At 36.4% G+C, this 20,419-nt stretch overlaps 1 protein-coding gene across 37 annotated transcripts in view; it reads left to right on the forward strand.

Annotated features, from left to right (window-relative positions):
- RIMS2 (regulating synaptic membrane exocytosis 2) overlaps positions 1-20,419 on the forward strand; it is a 447,907-nt gene that overhangs the window by 364,101 nt on the left and 63,387 nt on the right. For 16 of the 37 annotated variants that reach the window (XM_058833029.1, XM_058833034.1, XM_058833022.1 and 13 more), the window contains one exon: positions 11,019-11,191. The exons of the other annotated variants lie outside the window; for them this stretch is intronic. In XM_058833029.1, the coding sequence (XP_058689012.1) occupies positions 11,019-11,191 (173 nt within the window). The remainder of the gene's footprint in view (positions 1-11,018; positions 11,192-20,419) is intronic. 37 annotated transcript variants of the gene reach the window in all.

Genomic DNA, 20,419 nt, shown 5'->3' on the forward strand with positions numbered 1-20,419 from the left:
TGTGGAAAATCCTTCTCTGGTTTTCTTTACTGAAGGCTTCTCTAAGGTCTCCCTGGAGCCTTCCCTTCTCCAAGCTGAAGAAGCAGGACCTTTGTCTGCTTCACAGTGTGGCTCAAAAGGGACAGAGCAGTGGCAGATTTGGAGGCAGGAATGCTGGCTGCCCCTTGCCTCACACCCCTCCTGTCCTGCCCAGCTCCAGGCGGTGCTCCCAGGACAGCCCCTGGAGAGCTGCTCCCTGTGGCTTAGCTGAGCACACCTTAGAGGGAGGATTTGCCCAGAGTTTTCTGTTACCCTTTGTAACAGCTATAATAATGTTTTAGTGGTGTGGATGTTTTCTTAAGTTGATTTTCTGTGATAGCAACCCCAAAATTATCAGTGAAAATTTAAGCAGCTTATCAAATTTTTTCCAAATAAATAGGTTTGTTATTTTGAGGACTTTTTGCCAGCTCTTACACAGGAAAGAATGCTATGTGTGTCTATCAGATTTTTCTGTGGATTTTTGATTCTTATTTTAGTAAGTACCTTAACTACCTAAACTCTTACAGTTATTTTTCATGAATATAACCATGTCTTCAAGCATCTGTACTGCAAGTAGTTCACAGGAAGGATTTAAGGAGATGTAGCACACAGCCATTATTCTGAAAAAGGTGGTTCTGCACAATGGAGCTAATCAAAGTGGGGTCAGGACTGTGAAGTCTCAGCATAGGGAGGTTTTTGTAAAGCCTCAATGCCTCCAGCAACTCATAGCGAGAATGTTATCAAGACATGAAATTACCTCTGTGTCCTTTCTAACCTCTGGTATTTTTTACTGTTGTTTCTGGGAACTAAAGGCTTTGCTTACAAGAACTGGTATTGTTTATCACTGGGAAACAGAATATTTTCTTTAGTAATTTATCAGGAGGAGTATTATCCTCCATCTGCAGATGGAAATCATTGTTTGACCAGAGATTTCACTGACAGTCTGGAGTTAGTGAATAATAACAGGAAATAACACATTTTGTCTGAGGTTCTGCTTGTTCTATCGCAGTAAAATTATTCTGATATATCTTTTTTCTTCAAAATTTGAGTGACATCATGTAAAAAACAATTCTGGTGACTTGCATATTTCTGCAGTTCAGTCTGAAACTACTAGATAATTAATAATATCTGGACTTTAATTACCATATGATTTTCTATAAAAGAAATTCAAAACACTGTGGCATAGTGTTCTGTAAGTAAGGGACAGTAACTTAAATTCACTTCTGGCTAATAGGCTGACTCTCAGTTTCAAGAACTGTAAAGAAGCAGATTGGGTGATATTTAGGAGGCAGTTTAAAATGTTTACAGAACTTTTGATCTCAGAATAGATCCAATCTAAGTACCTGTCTTGTAAAACAAACTAAATTCCTCTTGTGGTTTCAGTTTTTTAATTTATTAATTATTTTTTAATTTTTTCTTTTCTGAAAATGTTACATACTAGTGCCCTACTGTTTAAGGGGTTTCTGTGGTGAAGATGAAATTGTAAATAATATTAATAAATGTTGCATCTTTTCAGTAAAAGTCAACTCAGATTAACCTTACACGCTAGCAAAGGTAGATCATAGTATTTAAAATGAGATATGGAAGACGTAAGTAGTAAATGTTTTCTAATTACTCCCTCAAGGACAATGACTGAGAGAAAAAGATAATTCAGTTTTTTCTGATCTGTAGAAGCAGTTTTCTTGGTCAGGATCTCCCTGCAGCCTTTTTTTCACTAGCTGCAATAAAACAAGAGTAAAGCTGCAGAGAAAATATGTTTTAGGGAAAATAATTTTTCTAAGCAGTTTACCCGCTTTATGGATTGATAAGGAAATGGTGGTATCTGTATCTTGCAGATTTGTTTCTCCTTTAGCTTGAAATGAATCAGCAGAAAATTTTCAGGAAAGTTACCAGCTAAGCTTATATATTCTTATTATGCAGGGATTTTCCGAGATGTATCCTAATAACCAGTGAAAACAAAAGATTAAGAAAAAAATGTATGTGATATCCCCTCAAGCCATGCTTGATTTTGCAGGCTATCCTCTGATATCTGCAGATTTAAGGACTTGAAAAGTGGAATCGTAGATGTATAAAGATATATTTATATCCTGTTCTTGAACAATTGTGGCCTTAGGCACTTCTGCTTACAGGGATAAGAGTTCACCAGATGGCCATGTGTCAATCCAGCTGTTCTCTTCAGCATGAATTCTTTTGAAGGTGCTGTGTCCCAGGACAAATCTGGTGAAAGGCATATTAAATGTTACATAGTGAAGGAAGGATTAAGGGGGAAGTTCATATTTCTGTTCTTAAGCCATCAGGTATGCTGAAATACTTAACAGGCTTTTGGGTTGAAATAAAATGTAACGAAATTCTGTAATAAGAAAAGATGGTTGCCTTACCATCTTTTTATTTTATTTGTATTTGTTTTCATGAGATCAGAGGGCTGAAAAAAATTATGGAAATGATGTTTAAATTTCAGGTTAATGTACTAAAAACATGCATAAACTGCATATTATTTGATTTCCTAGCTTGTATATGCAAAGTAACATCTCAAAGATGCCCAAATTAAGTAGAACAATCATAGACAAAAGCGTTGGTTTTTTTGAAACAGAAACTCTGCATTGTTACTTTCTTAAAAAAATAAGCCGGATGCCAGGACTATATGAAGTGCAAAACTTTTGAGTGCAGTGGTGGCAGAAATGGAATGTGAGCCACTTGAGGAATGGAAACAAATACAGGAACCGTACTTTGAGTCGGTTTATCCAATGTGAATAGGATGTACTAGTGTTAGAAGGCCAATATGGAGCAGAAAAAGCAGAGTTATCACTGGACCCATTGAGTAAGTGTAGGCTCACCAGGCTGTCCTACAAACATGCTGAAGTTCACCAGGAGATAAAGTACTGGAGATACTGTTAAATGTAATTGCACAGTAAATTGGGAAGTCCCTGGATACCTGTGTTTTGCAACTGCCATGACTTGAACAGCCCAGACTTTTTATAGTGAACTGTGTCTGTTATGATGCATCTCCAGGAGTCTTGACATGGTGCTGTGGATTGCTAAAGGATTGCTGGTGTCCATTTTAAATAAATTTTCTTCCTTCTGTGTAAGACAGAATAGTTATTGTGTGGCAGTCCAAAAAGACCCTGTGAGAAGATGTACATTAGAGTTTGTTACCCACCATCACATAGCCAGACTGTGGACCCGTTTCTCTAAAGTGAAACTTGGTGACTGACTTTGCCCTGTTTCATACAGCAGTTAAAACTCTGGTGGACATTGGCAGCATGAAAAGGAAATCGGATAGTAAATGTTTCAAAGAAATCATTGGAAGAGCTTTGTTTTATTTTCCATTTTGTATACTTTCCTGAATTCCTTTCACATTGGAAAAGGGGGGATGATTGTTGGATATCCTGCCCTTAATTATGATTGCATGGTTCTTCTTTTGAAGCTCTTATTTATTCACCTTCATATTATGTAGTCTCATACTTCAAGATCTTTGCTTTTTATCAAAAACTGTTGGGAATATTCTGGTTAGGGAATGCATTCTGTGGTTCACTTATAACTTGATACAAGGCATCAGCTCTTGTAATGAGATGAAGTTCATCCACAGGACACATAAGATTTTCGATTCCTTCTAGTCAATATAGCTGTTCCACCCTAGCTATGTGCTGTACCTGGGTCTCTCTTTTGCCTCAGTTAATCTGTTAGCATCAACTTTATTTTTCCAGCTGTCAAAACTCCTCCTAAATGTCTCAATTACCTTGGTAAATAGTAGAAAGCAGTTACCTTCACTTTTAAAGATGATGTCTGACTATCTAGTAGATGAGGCATACCAGCAAAGGAGTCCATGGTGTAGCTGTGGTGTCATGTCCCAGAATGCTGTTTAAATTATGTTTATGATCTGATGTAGAAGCTTTCTCTATGTGTAATTATTTTAAGGTAGCTTTTGATGAAATATTAGGGGACATCTGCTTGACCATCATAAACCCTATATTTTCACTCCAATATGTAAAACATCTTACATTGCCTTTTGGGAATTTTTTTGTGGTGATGCTTATAATTATTCCTCTCTTGGTTTATTTGTCTTTTAATTTATCTTAAACAACAGCTTTTCAACCACTGTGTTTTTCAAAGAGATGGTATTTTAAACAATGTCTGTGATTTTGAACAGTCTGGAATAACATGGTAACTTTATATATTCCAGCAGAAAGTTTGCAGTTCTCTCTTCTTTCAGTTTTTTTTTTTTTTAATTTGGTCCTGACTTAAATTAAGATTAAATAATAACATTTAGTTCCCTAGACTAGATGAAATGATGTGAATTAATTCTGCATCAATAACAGCTTGATTTCAGAACAGTTATTTGTGCAGTTGAAATTAGAGGTTGCCTTGATATTCCAGAAGTGATATTGTATGGAAAAACCCATAAGAGAAAAAGCTACTTGATTTTTGAAAATTATTACAGGAACATATTTTTTTGTAGGAAGACAAACTTGTTGACAAGCTAATTTTTAAGCTCAGTTAAAGAGCTGCCTTACTGCTTCCTACTTCAACAAATATTTACAGGATCTGTAAGTTCTCTTGAAGTAATGCCAGAATATTTTCTAGTGCTCTCCTGTATTTATATAACATTGTGCACTTTGAAAGTTCTTTTAAAAATTGCACCATATGCCAACATATGTGAAGCTGATGACTTTTTGTCTTTTGATTTGGCTTGCCTCTGGACTACTTCCCTCTAGATTTCCAGTTGTCCCTAGGCACTGATACATTGGTTTCTTCTGTATTCCTTCTGCCCTTGCAGTTTCAACTTCAACTGCTGGGTCACCCTGACCCATAGGGTGACAGAGTAATTTGGGTTGGAGAGGACCTCAAGAGCTGTCTAGTCCAGCCCTTAGCAGGAGTCCAAAGCAAGCTCAGCGTGACATTAGTACAGGTTCCTCAGGGCTTTAGCTGGTCAGGTCTTGCAAACATTCAAGGATGAAAACTGCACAGCTTCCCTGGGTAACCTGATCCATTACTCCACTGTACCTACGGTAAAAATGTGCCTACTTATACCAGTCAGAGCTGCTGTGAATTGCTTGGCTCTGTCTTTTTGATGCTCTCCCCTGTATGATCTTATGAGCTGCTGTTAGATGCTCCCATAGCCATCCCTGCTCCAGTCAGAACGAGCCCAGCTCCCCCAGCCGGCTTGATGGCCTTCCAATAAACTTAATCTAATTTATCAATGTCAGTGTTTCACTTTGGATCTCAAAACTGCTTACAATATTCTAGATGCAGGCTAATGACTTCTGTATAGAGGGTAATAATCTCTCCTCTTAGTCTCCTTGTGCTCAAGTCAGTACAACCAAGACTGCCCTTCTATCCTGCCAAGGCCCACTGCTGACTCTATAATTTCCATTGTTGTTTTCCTTCCCTAATTTTGTGGTAGGATGCTATGTGCAGCATTGATTAGTTCCATAGTTAAATCAGGTTTTAGGAACTCCTTTATAAGACTGCATATGTGAGTATTGGTTATTTAAACTGATAAAGAGATGACACCACACTACAAAGGGAAGGATGTGAAAACTTTTGAAGAAAGTTTTTTTCACATGTTCAATAGAAATATGAATGTTTCCTTTTACTGATGTTTCAATTGGTGGCCTAAATTTATTGGAAATTTGGATGGTTTAGAAGGTAGGTTTTGCAAATCAGATTACAATCAGTTCTTTTTATTCAAGGTAGAAGTGGATTGGAATGTTTTGAATACCGAGGGAAAAAAATTATTGCATAAGGAATGGGATTGATGGATGAACAGATAGAGAACCACTGTACATGCAGCAAGATTTACTGGTCCAGGCACTGTACTGCTCAGAAGTAACAGCACCATAAAGCTCTCTCCTTTATGTTGGAGCACGGCAAGAATGCCAGTAGAGGTGCACAGGGCCAGGCTCAGGAGATCAAAAGGTGCTGAATACAAAGCAACAACTGGCTGAAAGTCAGAACAGTTGGAACAATGCCAATGTGACTCATCAGATGAAAATTATAGGGTTAAAAAAGTAGGAGGATCCAGGAATTAGAAATAAAAAGGAGGAAGATAGGATAGAATCCAGGACTACTGTGCAGAAGACAGGATCAGCAGCCAAGAATGAGTCTAAGGTAGACTGGCTGCAGCTCCATATTTAGAAGCCCAAGGCAACTGTGGATTTCATTATATAGCTAACATCTAACACAAGAGCAGTGCAAGAATTAATCAGCTGAGGGAGAGCTGTGTGCCGTGTGATAGCTAAAGCAAAACTGGCAAAGGCAGGCCTGGCTGGCTGTACCTCGATTGTTTTGATGGATCTTGACAGGACTGACAATGTAAATACAGATTATTGAGCTGGCTATGTATAAATTATATAAAAGGGCAGATGAATCATAGTCTTCATCTTGAGTTTGTGTGTATGCAAGCTAAAGATAAACATACATTGTATGTACTCATTTGTACGTGGTATTTTGTAAAAACCTCTGAATTCTTTTTGTTTTATATAAATCTAATGTTATTGCTGTAATTATTAGTAAGTGACTTTATTTTTAATGGCAGACTTCATTAGGCAGCCATGAACAAATGTTTTAGAAGGAATCAAACAATCCAGTAACATTCATTCAAATGATGTGTGGCAATAGCTAAAATTTGCAATGCCTTTAGAAGTTGTGAATTCACACCGAGAGGTATAGAACATTTCAAACTGCTGTGCTCTGGCTGTTTGAGAGCTTTTGTTAGTGAGTCAAAGAACTATTGAAATAGTCCAGAATGGTTCTTTAATCTTCTGGTAGTAGCACAATAGACAATTGTCTGAAACATCTTCCCAACATTTTGATCACTAAAAACATTGACCAGATTTGTATGTCCCTATGTAAATGCTAGCAAATAAAACCTGATGAGTAGACTATAAAAAAAGAAAAGATAATAAAATAGAAAGATGTTTAGAAATCACTGACAATGTCAATTGCCTGGACAGCTGCATGACTGAATGGTCCAAGATGGAAGACTGGTAACAATAGAGTAAAGCAACATGAAACACTTTAAAATTCCTTTTGAACTAGAAGTTCCACCCAGTTTCTTTTCAGAAATAAGAGCATCAATGTCAGATGAGTTGCAGCTCTATGTGTCCTGTCAGCTATTTACTGGTGGTTCACAAAGAGGTCAAAACATTTGCAGAGGTTGTTGTACTAGGAAGCAGAGTAGGTTGGTTTTTTTTTCAGCTTTAATAATCACGAATTTATCACTAAAGGCCAGTAATCTCTTGAAGTTAAAAGGCATAGTCACTAACCCCTAACTGTCCTTTTGTTAGGCTCTCCAGCTGATTATTCTACTAACACAGATAAAAATGCTTTTAGAAATTTTGGAATAATTGTTTGATAGAAACTTTAATAATGAAATTATTCTCATTCTTCAACACTGCAAAACAGGACAAAACCATCTTACTATTAAAATTATAAAAGCAACTTTTAATCAATCTCTCTGCTTTCAGCAGACTTCCCATTTTTAAAACAGCTTGAAGAGGTTGGGTTGACTGCCTAATGGGTCATAAAGTCCAGAATGTTGCCTTTATTATATGAGTCTTTATTGGGGTGGAAATGAGAATTTAGTCGTGTTCCAACAAAAGAGGCCTGTGTTTCCAGCCTGGGAAAAGTCAGGAGAGAATTTTTCTACTGTTGTGGCTGGTATTTAAAAAAGAAAAAAAAATAGAATCTGAAAGGAACCTTTTAATTAATCTTTATAGTGTGCAGGTACATTTCACCACACCCTGGACACCTAATTGTTCAGCCCAGAGGAGCTGTGATGCTCTTTAGTGGCCTTGTACTCATGTTTTCTGCTGAGGGATATTGGAGCACACAGGGTAGCTGCAGGAGCTGATGATGTAACTCAGTGGCCATGCTGATCCAGCCATGGGGGCTGCAGTTCCCTGTCAATGTGCAGTCAGATGGTGCAAATCCTACAGCACAGGATGCAGGGACAGCCCTGGAGAGGGATGGGAAATGGTATCTGTTTTTCAGATATAATGGGGGAATGGTGCTTAGTTAAAACTTACTTTTTCAGTCCAATAGTTGGTCTTGTCATACAGTGGGTGACATTTAGAAAAAAAGAAAGTGAAATTTGGAGGAAGAAAGGAAGGAAGGATGTGAAAGATATGAAGATGGGATGCTTTGGGACAACTTTAACCACACAATAACTGAAAAAACAATAGCACAAAACTGAAAAAATGGTTGCATTTTACAGTTGGAGTATATGACATGGAAGAAATGAATACTTTTGAAAAAATCAATATTTGCACAATGGAAGTGCCATTTTACTCTTGAGGCAGGCAGCAAAGGAGCACTTCAAAAGCTGCCTTGTATAGAACCGCAGTTTAAGAAACAAATGCAAAACTAAAGTGCCACATGGCTTCTGTCAGACAAGCAATAATGTTCCTTTGCTCTTCTGTGCTGGAGTTACGGGAACACTAATGTGCAATACACTACTGTAATCCATTTCCTAAAGAAAATTAAGTCAGATATAAGGTTAAAAGTACACCTCAGCAGCAGAATAAAGGGTAATTAGGAGCAGTTAATGGGTGAATATGAGGTGTCTGAACTTTGTCCAGCAAGAAAGACAATTTAATTTCATATACTAGATGATTCCTTCGTAGGCAGCTAGCAGATGCTGACACTGTAACTCAGACAAGGTATAAACAAAACCTTTAAAAAATATTGTATATTAAGACACTCAGATTTAATGAAAGGATCAATTAACTTTCCCAATTTTAATCTTAAAATATCCTGAAGCTGTAACAGTCAAATAATATTGCAGTGACATCTGTCCCAACAAAAAGCATTTGATGGGAAATACGTTTATGTACTACTGAGAAAAAAGAAATAAGGTAATGATTTTATATATTTAGATTATTTTTTCACATTATATTTCTAAAATTATTTACTTTTAAGTTGCTTTTCTTGCCAAAACAATTCTCAGTCTTCAGTATATATCACTAGATTATTACAATTTTAGTCAATTGCATTGACTAAAAAAAAATCAAACTAACACAATAAGGTTGTTTTTTTTTACAAAATATACACATTTTTCTAGGCATAATTATTTTTTATTTATCTAAGGTATAAACTAAGTAGTTGCTCTTTTAAAAGGAACTTCTGAAAAGGACACTCCTTTTATTCTGGTATAATGTTTCATTATCACGGATGATCAGGACAGCTGTTTAATCATTGATTTACATTCCCAATTGTATATATAAGTAATAATATGCACTGTCTTCTTCATCAAGCAAAAACATTAATGGCATCAATAGAACCAGTCAGTAAATATTAAAACTTTTGAACATTATTATCACAGAGGTACTCTGAGTTTTTGGGTGTCTAAGTTCACTTTCACACTTAAAGGCTGGGAGGCACTTGAATGGTTGTTGATGGACACAAGTATGTAAATTAGTACGGATCAGGAAGAATGATAAAGGTTGGTGTAGAATGTGCAACCATTTTTGTAACTGTGGATTTGTGGCTATGATTAGTCACTCTCTGCAGCAGATGTGTGGTCTAACTTGCATGAGCATTTTTTCTTGTTAATTTCTCTGTCTTAAAATGAGCAAAATAACTATTTCTAAGTGTAAAAATATTTTCTGAGGAAAGGCACTGAAATGCTTTTTTTAAATTTTATTTAGATAAATCTGAAATCCCATTTAGATACTGCACAGTATTTCAGAATATTTCCCAGTGTAACATTCCTTGTAAGAGAACAGGAAGAAATTATCGATATAGTTCATGAAAGACAGTTATTCTAAAACTATAAAAAAAGGGACCAATTTAATGGCTAAGCCTGGACACTCTTCTCTACTGCAGTACTACACAGGTCTGCCATTTTACATGATGAATTATTTTCTTCCTGTGGCTGAGTACAATGTTGCTATCCCCAAGAGCTCAGCAAGCCACTGATGTGTTAGGCAGATTATTTTTCCCACTGTTTGCTTTTAGTCCTGTCTGTGCTGCTCTTTGTATCATTCTGCACCATCTTATTTCCAAACAATCACCTGGTGATCATTGACAATTCACCTTGAAGTACTATTTTCCTGAAAAGATTACCTGTAGCAGCCCATCAAATTTCTGTATACAGAGAAATGCCTGTATATGAAGAGAAGGAAAAATATCTTTCTGCTATTTATTATATTTGCATACAGTGCCATGCAGAGTGGCACAGATTTAACATTAATTTAGTGCTAATTTGTAACAAAAACAAATAGCCATCGTATTTTGTTCAGATCTAACCTGAATACTGCTGCATGATACTGTCTATGTCGTATAGCCCTACTGCTGATCACCAGTCATATTTGATATTACTGCTAACAAGCTCAAATACCTTTGTAATCTTTTAGTTTCTGAGGCACATGTACATTTTCCCTACAAATTACCTCTAGTCCAGACCCATCTTTTCAGACTTCCAGGCCAGCAGTTCAGCAAGATGAAGGTTTGTTTGCACAGCTGCAACATTGCTTTGTCTTTTGATTTGATAATCTTATCTATTTGTTTACGTGGGGGAAAAAAATTAACATTTGTCAGTTAGAAGTTCTTGTAAACAGGCAAGGCCCCAAAAGAGACATGTACTTTATAGACAGCATGCAGCACTTTCTGTCTCCTGTTTAATCTTTCATGAGCTCAGTAACCAGGCAAGTCACTAATCTCTCTGCTTTTCTTTCTGTACTGATGAAACAGTTGTGGTAAGAATATTCTGTGAGGGTTTAGATGTCTTTTCTAAGCTTTGTGAAACTTTTGGACATGCTGGAAATTTTGTACAAGTTGAAACTGCAGAGCTAAGTTAACTGGGATAGAAAAGCAGAGTAAAATAGAAATAATAGAAACCAAGACATAACTTCTATTCTGTATCAGGGAAAAACTTAATTTTAAAAGTTCAGGCAGTGTGGTGACAAAAGCAGTTTAGATGGCAGGAGGGACCAGGTCCATAGCTGATGTGTGGTAGCATGCCACAACAACACCATGTCTTTGTCCCTTTCCTCTTGCAGTATCGGTCAGGGCGGGACCCTCACCGAGGCTCGGACAATGTTTCCAATAAGTCCTCGGACAGCGATGTCAGCGATGTCTCGGCCGTGTCCCGCACCAGCAGCGCTTCCCGTTTCAGCAGCACCAGCTACATGTCTGTCCAGTCAGAGCGTCCAAGGGGAAACAAGAAAATAAGGTGAGCATGATGAGCTACAGTGTCAGCTGTAGCTGTGTAATTTTAGTAATGGAACCCTTACCAATATTTGTATTTGACATTAGCATTTTGCCTAGAATGGCTTAAATATCTTTTTTATCTAATGCTTTTTGAAGTCTTCATGGAATTTGTTTTTAGCCAAGTTTTGTCATCTTGGTTTATCTAACATTCACTGAAATAACAAACATATGCTGTCAGCAAGCATTGAGGACACACTTTATGAAAACCATTTCGTAAAATATACCTAATATGGCTGAAAAGACAGTTTAACTTGAAAATTTGTGCCAGCAGAGGCATCTTATTTTTCTTTTAAATAGAACACTGAACTTTTATAGATGGTTTATTTTTAACGTAGATCAATTCAATTTATTTAATACTTACACTAGTCCAATTTAACTGTAGGTGTACAATCATTGAGCTGCTCTTCAACAAGTTGTAAATTGTGTATCTATGACCAAAACACAGCATTTTCTTTACCTGCACCCTGTGTGCAGTCAGAGGAGCTTTGGCTTTCATTTGGTGCACAAATGAAAGATAATTTTTCTAGAAGGTGTAACCCACCTCCATCAGCTATAATAATTCTCAAATAATTATCCTCTTAAAAGAAAGCATTTTCAAAAGTTAAGCATCTGCTTATATGAACATTGCTAGGACAACATTGTTTCTGTCATACATTTCTTTCTAAATGTGAGGTATTGCCATGAAAGTTTTATTTGAATAGGGACTTACTAAGAAAATGTTCCAAGGCTCTATAGTGTAGGCTGGACTCCTACCCAGCATGACTTTCATTATATCTGCTTCTATCCTTTAGTTTTTATTTCATTTCTTTTGCATTTCTTTTCTTCATGCATGTTCTTCTCCATGACCTTAACTTTAATTTATTATTTTCTTTTTTCTTTTTGCATGCCTTTTTCAATTTTTGTTAACTTCAGAAGGACAAGAGATATAGAGGGGAAAAAAGAGGGAGGGGTGGAAGGGGATGAACAAGATGAAGTATTTCCTGAGGAGGAAGAAAAAGAGGAGGAGGAGGAAAAAGCAAAAGAGCAAGAAATTAATGAAAAAGGGGAAGGGCAAGAGGTGACAGAGAACTGTGATAAGGAGGAAATCAAAGAATCAGGGCACGATGAAAAAGCTCCAGAAGACCAAGCTGAGGAAGGGAAAGAGGATGACAGGTAAAATATATTTCTGTTTATATAGATCGATTCTTTCTCCTGTATGAGTACCCTACTTGTCTTCCCTTTTTATTCCCTTTGCTTGCTTATTGCCTATGCTCTCTACAGCTCTTTTTTTTGTTTGTTTTTGCTTTCAGTCATCATGCTTTCATATTTAATCAAGTTTCATTCTCAGCTTCAATGAACTTGTTCTGCATACCAAATGAGGCAGCACACCAACTTGACTCATTAATATGCATACAACTGCAGCATATTATTTTTTAAATTAGTTTAGGCTAAAGTTTGGGTTTGACTGTAATAAACAGTAAAATTGTAAGCTTCTTTGTTATATTTCCACTTGAATTATTATTTCATGGAAAAATGTTTTGTTGAGTGAAAACTCAGCAATATCAAAATTATCAAAAATATATTTTTTTGTTCCATATGAATAACTGTAAAGAATTGCTGTATTGTGGAAGGGTCATGCACTTCAGATGCTGTGTTGTATTCAGAAGTATTGCAGCACAATTGGCTCTGGTTTTATCAGATAACCATCTAGAATTATACATTTTGACACAAATCCTTAAAACAATGTAAATGTTTGACATTTTGTATTGCAAAATCCGTGTATGTCACATTGAGAGAAATACAACAATACTCTTTCTTCATTAGAAAAAATTAGTTTCAGATTTGATTAATATTCTTGAACCCATTCTCAGTCACACAAGAATGACAGAAAATCTCAGAAAAAATTTTTCTTTTAGCCTGACAATTCTGCACTACCTCTAAATAAATTATGCCTGTAAAATTGTGCTCATATACATTAAGGTTATCCCAGAGCAATATATGGAAATCCATTTTCTTTTCTTGCTACAAACTTATACATGTATATGCTTGTATATGCCCACATAACATACTCAAAACAAAGGGGATACAAAGAGAATCAAAATCCTAGTGTATATTCTTGGTGATATGAACTAATATAGCCATACTACTGCCTTTACATATTGTGCCATCCTTCCTTCACTCATGTTCATGCACTTCAGATTTTAACAAAAACTGTTTAGAAACAGCTGTCTTTAAGAGTGCCTTTGCATATGTGTTCCAGGGACTGCTGTATGGTAGTGTGTGAAAGGATTATTTAAAGACCTTTTTCTCTTCCATTTCCCATTCATTTTGCCGTCTAATGGATCTGAAAGTCCTGCCTTTCAAAAGCATGACTCTGTTCCTCTTTTCTAGATTTCACTCAAGCTGGTCTTTAGCCAATATGCTGCCCCCCTAGAAAGTAAAGTCCTTTATGAGAAACAGCTCCTTGTTTCCTGTGCCAGCTTGTTCTTCTGATTTATAGCTACTCTCTGCGTTCAGGAAGAGATGACACAAGTCAGGAGTCTCTACTCTGTAAAGAAACAAGATGTTATTAAGTGACTGTTGCGTAGCGACTTTTGTGTGTGTTAGATTTTGGCTCCCTTCATGGAAATCAGTCTCTAATATTATTGACCACTTCTAGTATGCAAGTTGTGAATAAAAGAAAAAGTTTATATTCACCTTCCTTTCCCATGGTAGAGTCAGTGCTCATTTTTTAGGATTGTCTGAACATTTTTCTAGGGTAAGAACCAAACAGAAAAGCCAGATTGATTCCTGGATAGGGGCAGATATACGTATGTACACACATTAATATACACACATACTTGTGTCTCATTAACATATTGAAATATTATGACTTGTGTATTCAGTGGACAAGCCTGAAGGCAGGATCAATTGTCAACATTCTTGAAAATTCAGTGCTTTCTGCTCATTTATCTGGCAATTTTTAAAATAACACATACCTGGCAATTTATAAGATAAGACAGTGAATTCAGCTTCCAAAAAAGAATGTTTTCAGACACGCCATAAATATTAAAACTAACCAAACATTTCAATTAAACATACCAATAGGAATTTGAGAGACCCAGCAGAACAAAGGCAGCCAATTTTTCCTTGGTAGAATAGTAGTCAATTATCATGTAGTTCTTGAGATCTTGGGCACCAAGGAAAGCTATATTGCAGATGGGAATTTTCAAGGCATACTTTTACTTCAGAGGTTCATCCGTAGTTGGACAGCAGTCACCTTTCCTCTGGGAATTTTGGAATGCAGGGGCTGCTCACAATGGTGCAATCATCAAAAATTACTTTGTTAAAAACACCTCATACCTCTTGATGTTACTGTGTTTATATACTTTATGAGCGATGGTCGCCTTAGTCACACTAAGGTCTTCAATCTGCTGAGATCATGGGGGGGTTGAAATGACTGTGAACACGGACATCCATCACTAATTCATCCCATGCCTATTTCCAAGAGTGTCTTGGCACACTATAAGGCATTGGCTTTTAGAACACTGGAATACATTAAATCAATTAACCTTTTTTTGGCAGAAATAGTTGCAGCACCAGATTTTGCCTTAATTAAGCCTTGTAAAACAAACTTTGGCATATGCTTGACCTATAGGGAAATCATAATTGTGTTCTTTCTCTGCAGTACATGTCAGCAAACAAAGCGTGGTTCCAGCTTTGCTGTTGAGTATTTATTATGCAGAGTTCACTGACTTTTTTTCTTCCTCCATCTCCTTGATAATCTCAGAGTCAAAAATAAAGGCTTCTTAGATACAGTCTTTGATCATTAATACTTTTTATTGAAGGTAACCTGTATAAGGCCACTCTAAATTTTATCCTTTCTTAATATTTTTTTTAAATATCAATCCTAAGCATTAATTTGGATAGTCACAATAATTTTATTTCACCATGTGGATAGACAGCAAATGTAGTCACAGAGCAGGATTTCACTGTTGAAATACAGTAGAAAAATACAACTTCTGTTCCAAGCACACAGAGTCTAAATCATGAAATAACATATGAGTCCGGAGAGGGAAGGACAGAAGAACAAAGAGATGTTCCACGTGATGGAGAGAGGTACAACACAGTATTGGGGGCATCTTGACAACAGAGAATGAATGCTAAGAGGCAATTTGAGGAGAGAAAATAAGGTATCTTTGTGAATGCTTCTGGAGAGTTGTTTTCAAGCATTCAAGACAATGAGGACAATGAGGTGCTTGCTAAAAATATATCAAGTGGGTGAGGGACAAGTTTGATGATCAGGAGTTGATCTTTCAGTCTTGAATGAGAGACGATAAATATAAGGAGCAAGTGCTAGGATACTAAGAAATCAGGATGGATTATGTACAACTGTGTAAAAAAGTGTAACTTTTTACTGATGTGTGGAGGAAGATGAGATAGTCAAATAGAAAGGCTATGAAACTTATCTCTTCTCTAGTATCCTGGAGGGGGTTAATTGGCAGGGCTGGAGAAAAGCACTGCAGTATCTGTCATTTGAAATGGTGAGAGAGTGGACAAAGCAATTATCTGTGTGAGTGGACAGAGAGGGCAGAGATGGGAAATAAAAGGCACGTGAAAGTCACAAAGTTTTGCTATCTATTTGGAAGGAATCAGTGATATCCTGTGTGAAGAAAGGAAGTGAATTCTAAAAGATGGTAGAAGGAATAGAGCTCATTAAGTAGGAAGATGACACAACCAAAAAAGGAAAATTTGTAGTGGAAAAATTCAGTTGGGATGTAATTTTGCAGAGCACTTAAAAATTCAAGAAACAGAGTGCAATGTATGGCTTTAAGTAATGTATTTCTTCAGATACAGAACCTTTTCTCTTTTTAAAGTTTCTTCATGCTTTTTGTGCCCCTTCCTTTGTTAGGTATAAAGATTCATTTCAAATTCACTTTCTAGTTGTAGTTGTTTCAGTAGAAAAAAGTCTTTAGAGAATTTGATTTGTAGATTTTAAAAGTGATTCCTGGTGAGTATTTGTTCCTTAGTTTTTCATTAAACTGTAATTTTAGTATTTCAGGTTTATGACCCTTCCACTGTGACTGCAGCTATTAACAGCTAAATGTCAACATGTCAATGCAGTCTTTGCAAACTGCTTCACAGGGGTGGAAGCCAGTAATGGTTTTGAAAGTCTTTTTTCTGATAAAAATATAAAAAACTGTACAAAAGATAAGACACTGAGAATTGATTTTCAATGTGTATGTGCTGTTTGGTTTTTTAAAGCTATTTCAAAGTTATTTTAATGATTGCTTCAACTTCACTATTAGATAAAAGAAGGTAATTTTATCTAACCTTTGTAGCCAAACATGTCATACACGTTTGGAAGAGAAAACGGTAGCTTGAGACTCCCCACTGCATGATCAGTCTTTTAGCAGAATTGCAGTACAGGTAATCTGTGCTTCCAACAGAGATAGATAGATAGATAGATAGATAGATAGATAGATAGATAGATAGATAGATAGATTATAGATAAAGGTTCACCCAGTGTAATTTCTGCCATAAAAGGAGAGAGAACTTGGGTCCAGCTATGTCAATGTTCTTGTAGGTTTTCAGGGAAAACCTGAAATGCAGTTACCTGCAGCTCTCAACAGAAGATGTTGGTCTAACAACTTTTTCAACATGACAACAAAGCGATCTTGCCATTCCTGGGATGAGAATGGCAGGTTGCAGTACAATCTTCACCGGCTCTTTTCAGCTGCAAAATGTTGCATTATCCAGGCAATTGGGGCAGGTGTGATGCACTGGGTCCTTGAACAAGAAGCAGCAACTTTATTTTGTGTCTCTCTAACGTAACTCTTCTGCACTGTTATGACTAGATAAGCAGAGCTGCTTACATATTGCCATTCTGTGTCTTTAAAATCAGAGGACCAAAACCAAGGTTTTTTCAGTAAGACTTTCCTAGTATTATTATACTAGTATTATTATACAATATATATCTGAGTGGAGTCTGTTAGGTGTTTACAAACAACTCTTACCCATTTGAAGCATACATTCAGAGCCATTACTTTTTAATGTAGGATTTTTACCTTTAGTTTTCTACAGAAAGGAAAATATTCAAAACTATGAATTCATAGAGCTACTGGGTCTCAACACACATGGATGATAATTTGGCCGTTTGGTTTTCTACAATTTCATAGATGACATTTAGAAGAAAATTATCTGTTGCTTCTGGAAAAATAAAATGGAAAAATATGCAAAAGAACAGTGGTTCCAAATGGAATTATATGAACAAATATATTTTTATGAAATCTGTACTGAGAATGGAATAAAAATAATTTAAGAAATCTAGTAAAGTCACCTAAGTTATTTGTCACTGTGTATAAAACCCTTGAAGATCTGTTTTTTCCTGTTACGTTGGAATAAATACAAAAGATATATAGGTTTCTTTACAGTTAGTAAAATAATTTTGATACACTGGGATATAAGAAATTAGTGAATTTGGAAGCACGCATTATTAACAGCTGAACAGTAAAAATAAGTCATTTGAAACTGTCCACAGCTGTGATATAAGGCATCCAGCAGGGAACTCAGGTATTTTTACTGTGACTACAATGCAATATCTTAGAGACTGCTTCCCTCTCCATGAAATGCAGCCTGCACTTTTACCTCTGTTGAGACAACTCTGACCTGTGATCCATAAAGCACTGGTGCACTCCTGTTACTAAAGTTCATTTAAAAACTGTTCATCAGTAGTTTAAACCAAACAAACCCACAACAAATGCAGGGAGAAAGCCCTGTAGACATGCAAGGAAGCAGAGATGAAGGAAAAAATTAAAATGAGGATTTGAAGCAAATATAAATGTTGAAATTAGGTTTTGCACTTTTAAGTGTGTTATAAAAAATTCATTTTCTGAAAGTATTTAAAGCTAGATTGAATCATAAGGTTTCAAATAGATAGACTTTTTTATCTTTATTTGTACAGGATTGAGCACAACAGATCTAGTGACAATAGCAACAGCAAAAACTAAAAGTGGTGTAGAAACTTATAAAAACAAGGGATTGACTATTGAAGCTTATAAGGCTTTTTTTTTCTTTCTTTCTTTCTTGGAAATTATGATTGGACAGATATAGCTCTGTCTTAATGATGTATGTACTCTTTTCACCTTTTATTTAAATAGAAAAGTGACAGGATTCTGTAAAATTAATATATATTCTTAAAAATATTCTTCATTAAAAATAATAAATTTATCACTTAGCCTTCCAAGAAGCAAACATAAACCCCTTCATGTTACTTCTTAGAAGTATTTCTGAAATGCAGTAGCTGGATTTGTGCTATTGCCTTTGAAACACATTGCCAGGCCCATCTACCAAGTACTGTACTTTAACTGGAGATAAGGGGCCCAATGCTGGTGTTCCTATTATGTGCTTAATAGCTATGGAAATGCTCCACTGGTTGGGCATTGCCCATATATGTGATTTTAATGTTTTTTGACTGAACATCTGAACATTTTCAGTAATTTCACTGTACCAGTGTGGTGGTCATACTTCTCCTAAAGTCCATTAGGTGCTGGCAAAACAAGCTGGGAGATGTGTCATCAGATAGCTCCCAGCAGGAAATCAAATTTCCTTAAAATACCACTGAGAGCCCAGCACTTGCCAGATAGCAGCCACAACATAAACACCATTCCTATGGAGGCCCAAGGAAAAAAGAGAAAAGATGCTTCAAACTTGCATGGTGTGGGCCATGTACACATTGTCTCAGCATGGGCATTTGGCCATAGACCTGCCTCCTCCAGCTCAGAAAAACAAAGGGTACAGGCTTGGGTTCAGAAAGATGTGAGACACCTTTCCTCACGTTTTCTTTTTTATGATGATCTTCAGTTTTCTGTGTCTTTTATAATTTCCCCCAGAGACCAAAAGCTACTCAAAGTCATTTTATCAAAGTGACAGAAGTCAGACAGGCAAGATCATGATGTCCCAGATAATGTCTCTTTGGTTGAAGTAATTACGGCTTCAGATCTCTTGCTCATGTCCGTTCAGTTCTCAGTCCCAGAAGATCAGTTCAGAGACATGCTATGAGTTTTGGAGATCTTAGCAGTGCCTATTCTGACCCTGATTTTTCAGAGTCCTCAAGCAACCCGAATTCACAAGGATGAAGGAAGTGTTAGAGTTGTTTTATTCTTTAGACAGCCACTGCCACATACATTCACATAAGCATTAAAATGAGCCTGAGCAGATTCCATTTGTGCAGTACTAATCAAAGAAATACAGTCTTTCATGAGTGAAATATAGATGCAGCTATAGTGAGATCCATATTGCTGACAGCAATTTATTCAAAAAAAGCCCTTTCAAGATATCTGGCTCTTCCCTGAGTATTATGTGATTTTCTCTTAATGTAATCTCAGTAGTGCATCCTGTCCAGTTCCCCCATTTCTATCTTCCAAAGTTTTCTAACTGTCAATGAATTTTCTAAACAAGTAAATCTCCCTCACAGCAATTTCAGTTTAGCAAGATGATAAATCATGGTACCTTCTTACCCTTAGGCAAAACATGATGTCTCTTACTTCTGTTTATTTTTGAGCATTTCAGCCTTCAAATCTGAATTTTTTCTCATTTTCCTGACTGGATTTTACATTATTTCTCTGGTGATTTATGGTCTGGGACACATACTGGATTTAATATCTGTTTTAGCAATTCACTGCTTGCTTTTCATTTCATAGAGCTCTATTCAGCCCTTCCAGAAACAACACTGAGCAGCACTAACAAGTGTAGATTGCGACAAGCAGTGTTAATACAGAAAATACAAATCCCTGTTGAAAGACTAATTCAGCAGCAGGTTGGAACAGGCACACAACAGTTAACTTTCAGATTAAGTACATGCAAGGTGTGTTCCTGCAAGAGAACAGTCTCTATTAAATTAGGTTGCTCATGATCAGTTTTAATTTAGCAGGCTAGTTGTTACCCAGCTTTTACAAACACAACTTATTCTTTTCTAGGTGAGGTTAAAAAAGAAAGATGCTTTCTAAACTAAAAGAATTTGGGTGTTATTCAAAGCTCACTTGGTCTTTGACTGCAATGTAAATTATTGCCAAACTTTCTGAGCTCCTATGGATTTCTTTTATTACCAATGAATACGACAGCTGACTAATTCAAGACTTCTAGACCTCAACTAATTTTCTTGCTAGACTTTTTTTGCATCCACACAGAGTAAATGACTGGTTTAGTTCACTGTATCAAAGAAAGGGATTTC

Source organism: Poecile atricapillus, chromosome 2 (genome assembly GCF_030490865.1).
Source record: "Poecile atricapillus isolate bPoeAtr1 chromosome 2, bPoeAtr1.hap1, whole genome shotgun sequence".
Taxonomy (NCBI): domain Eukaryota; kingdom Metazoa; phylum Chordata; class Aves; order Passeriformes; family Paridae; genus Poecile; species Poecile atricapillus.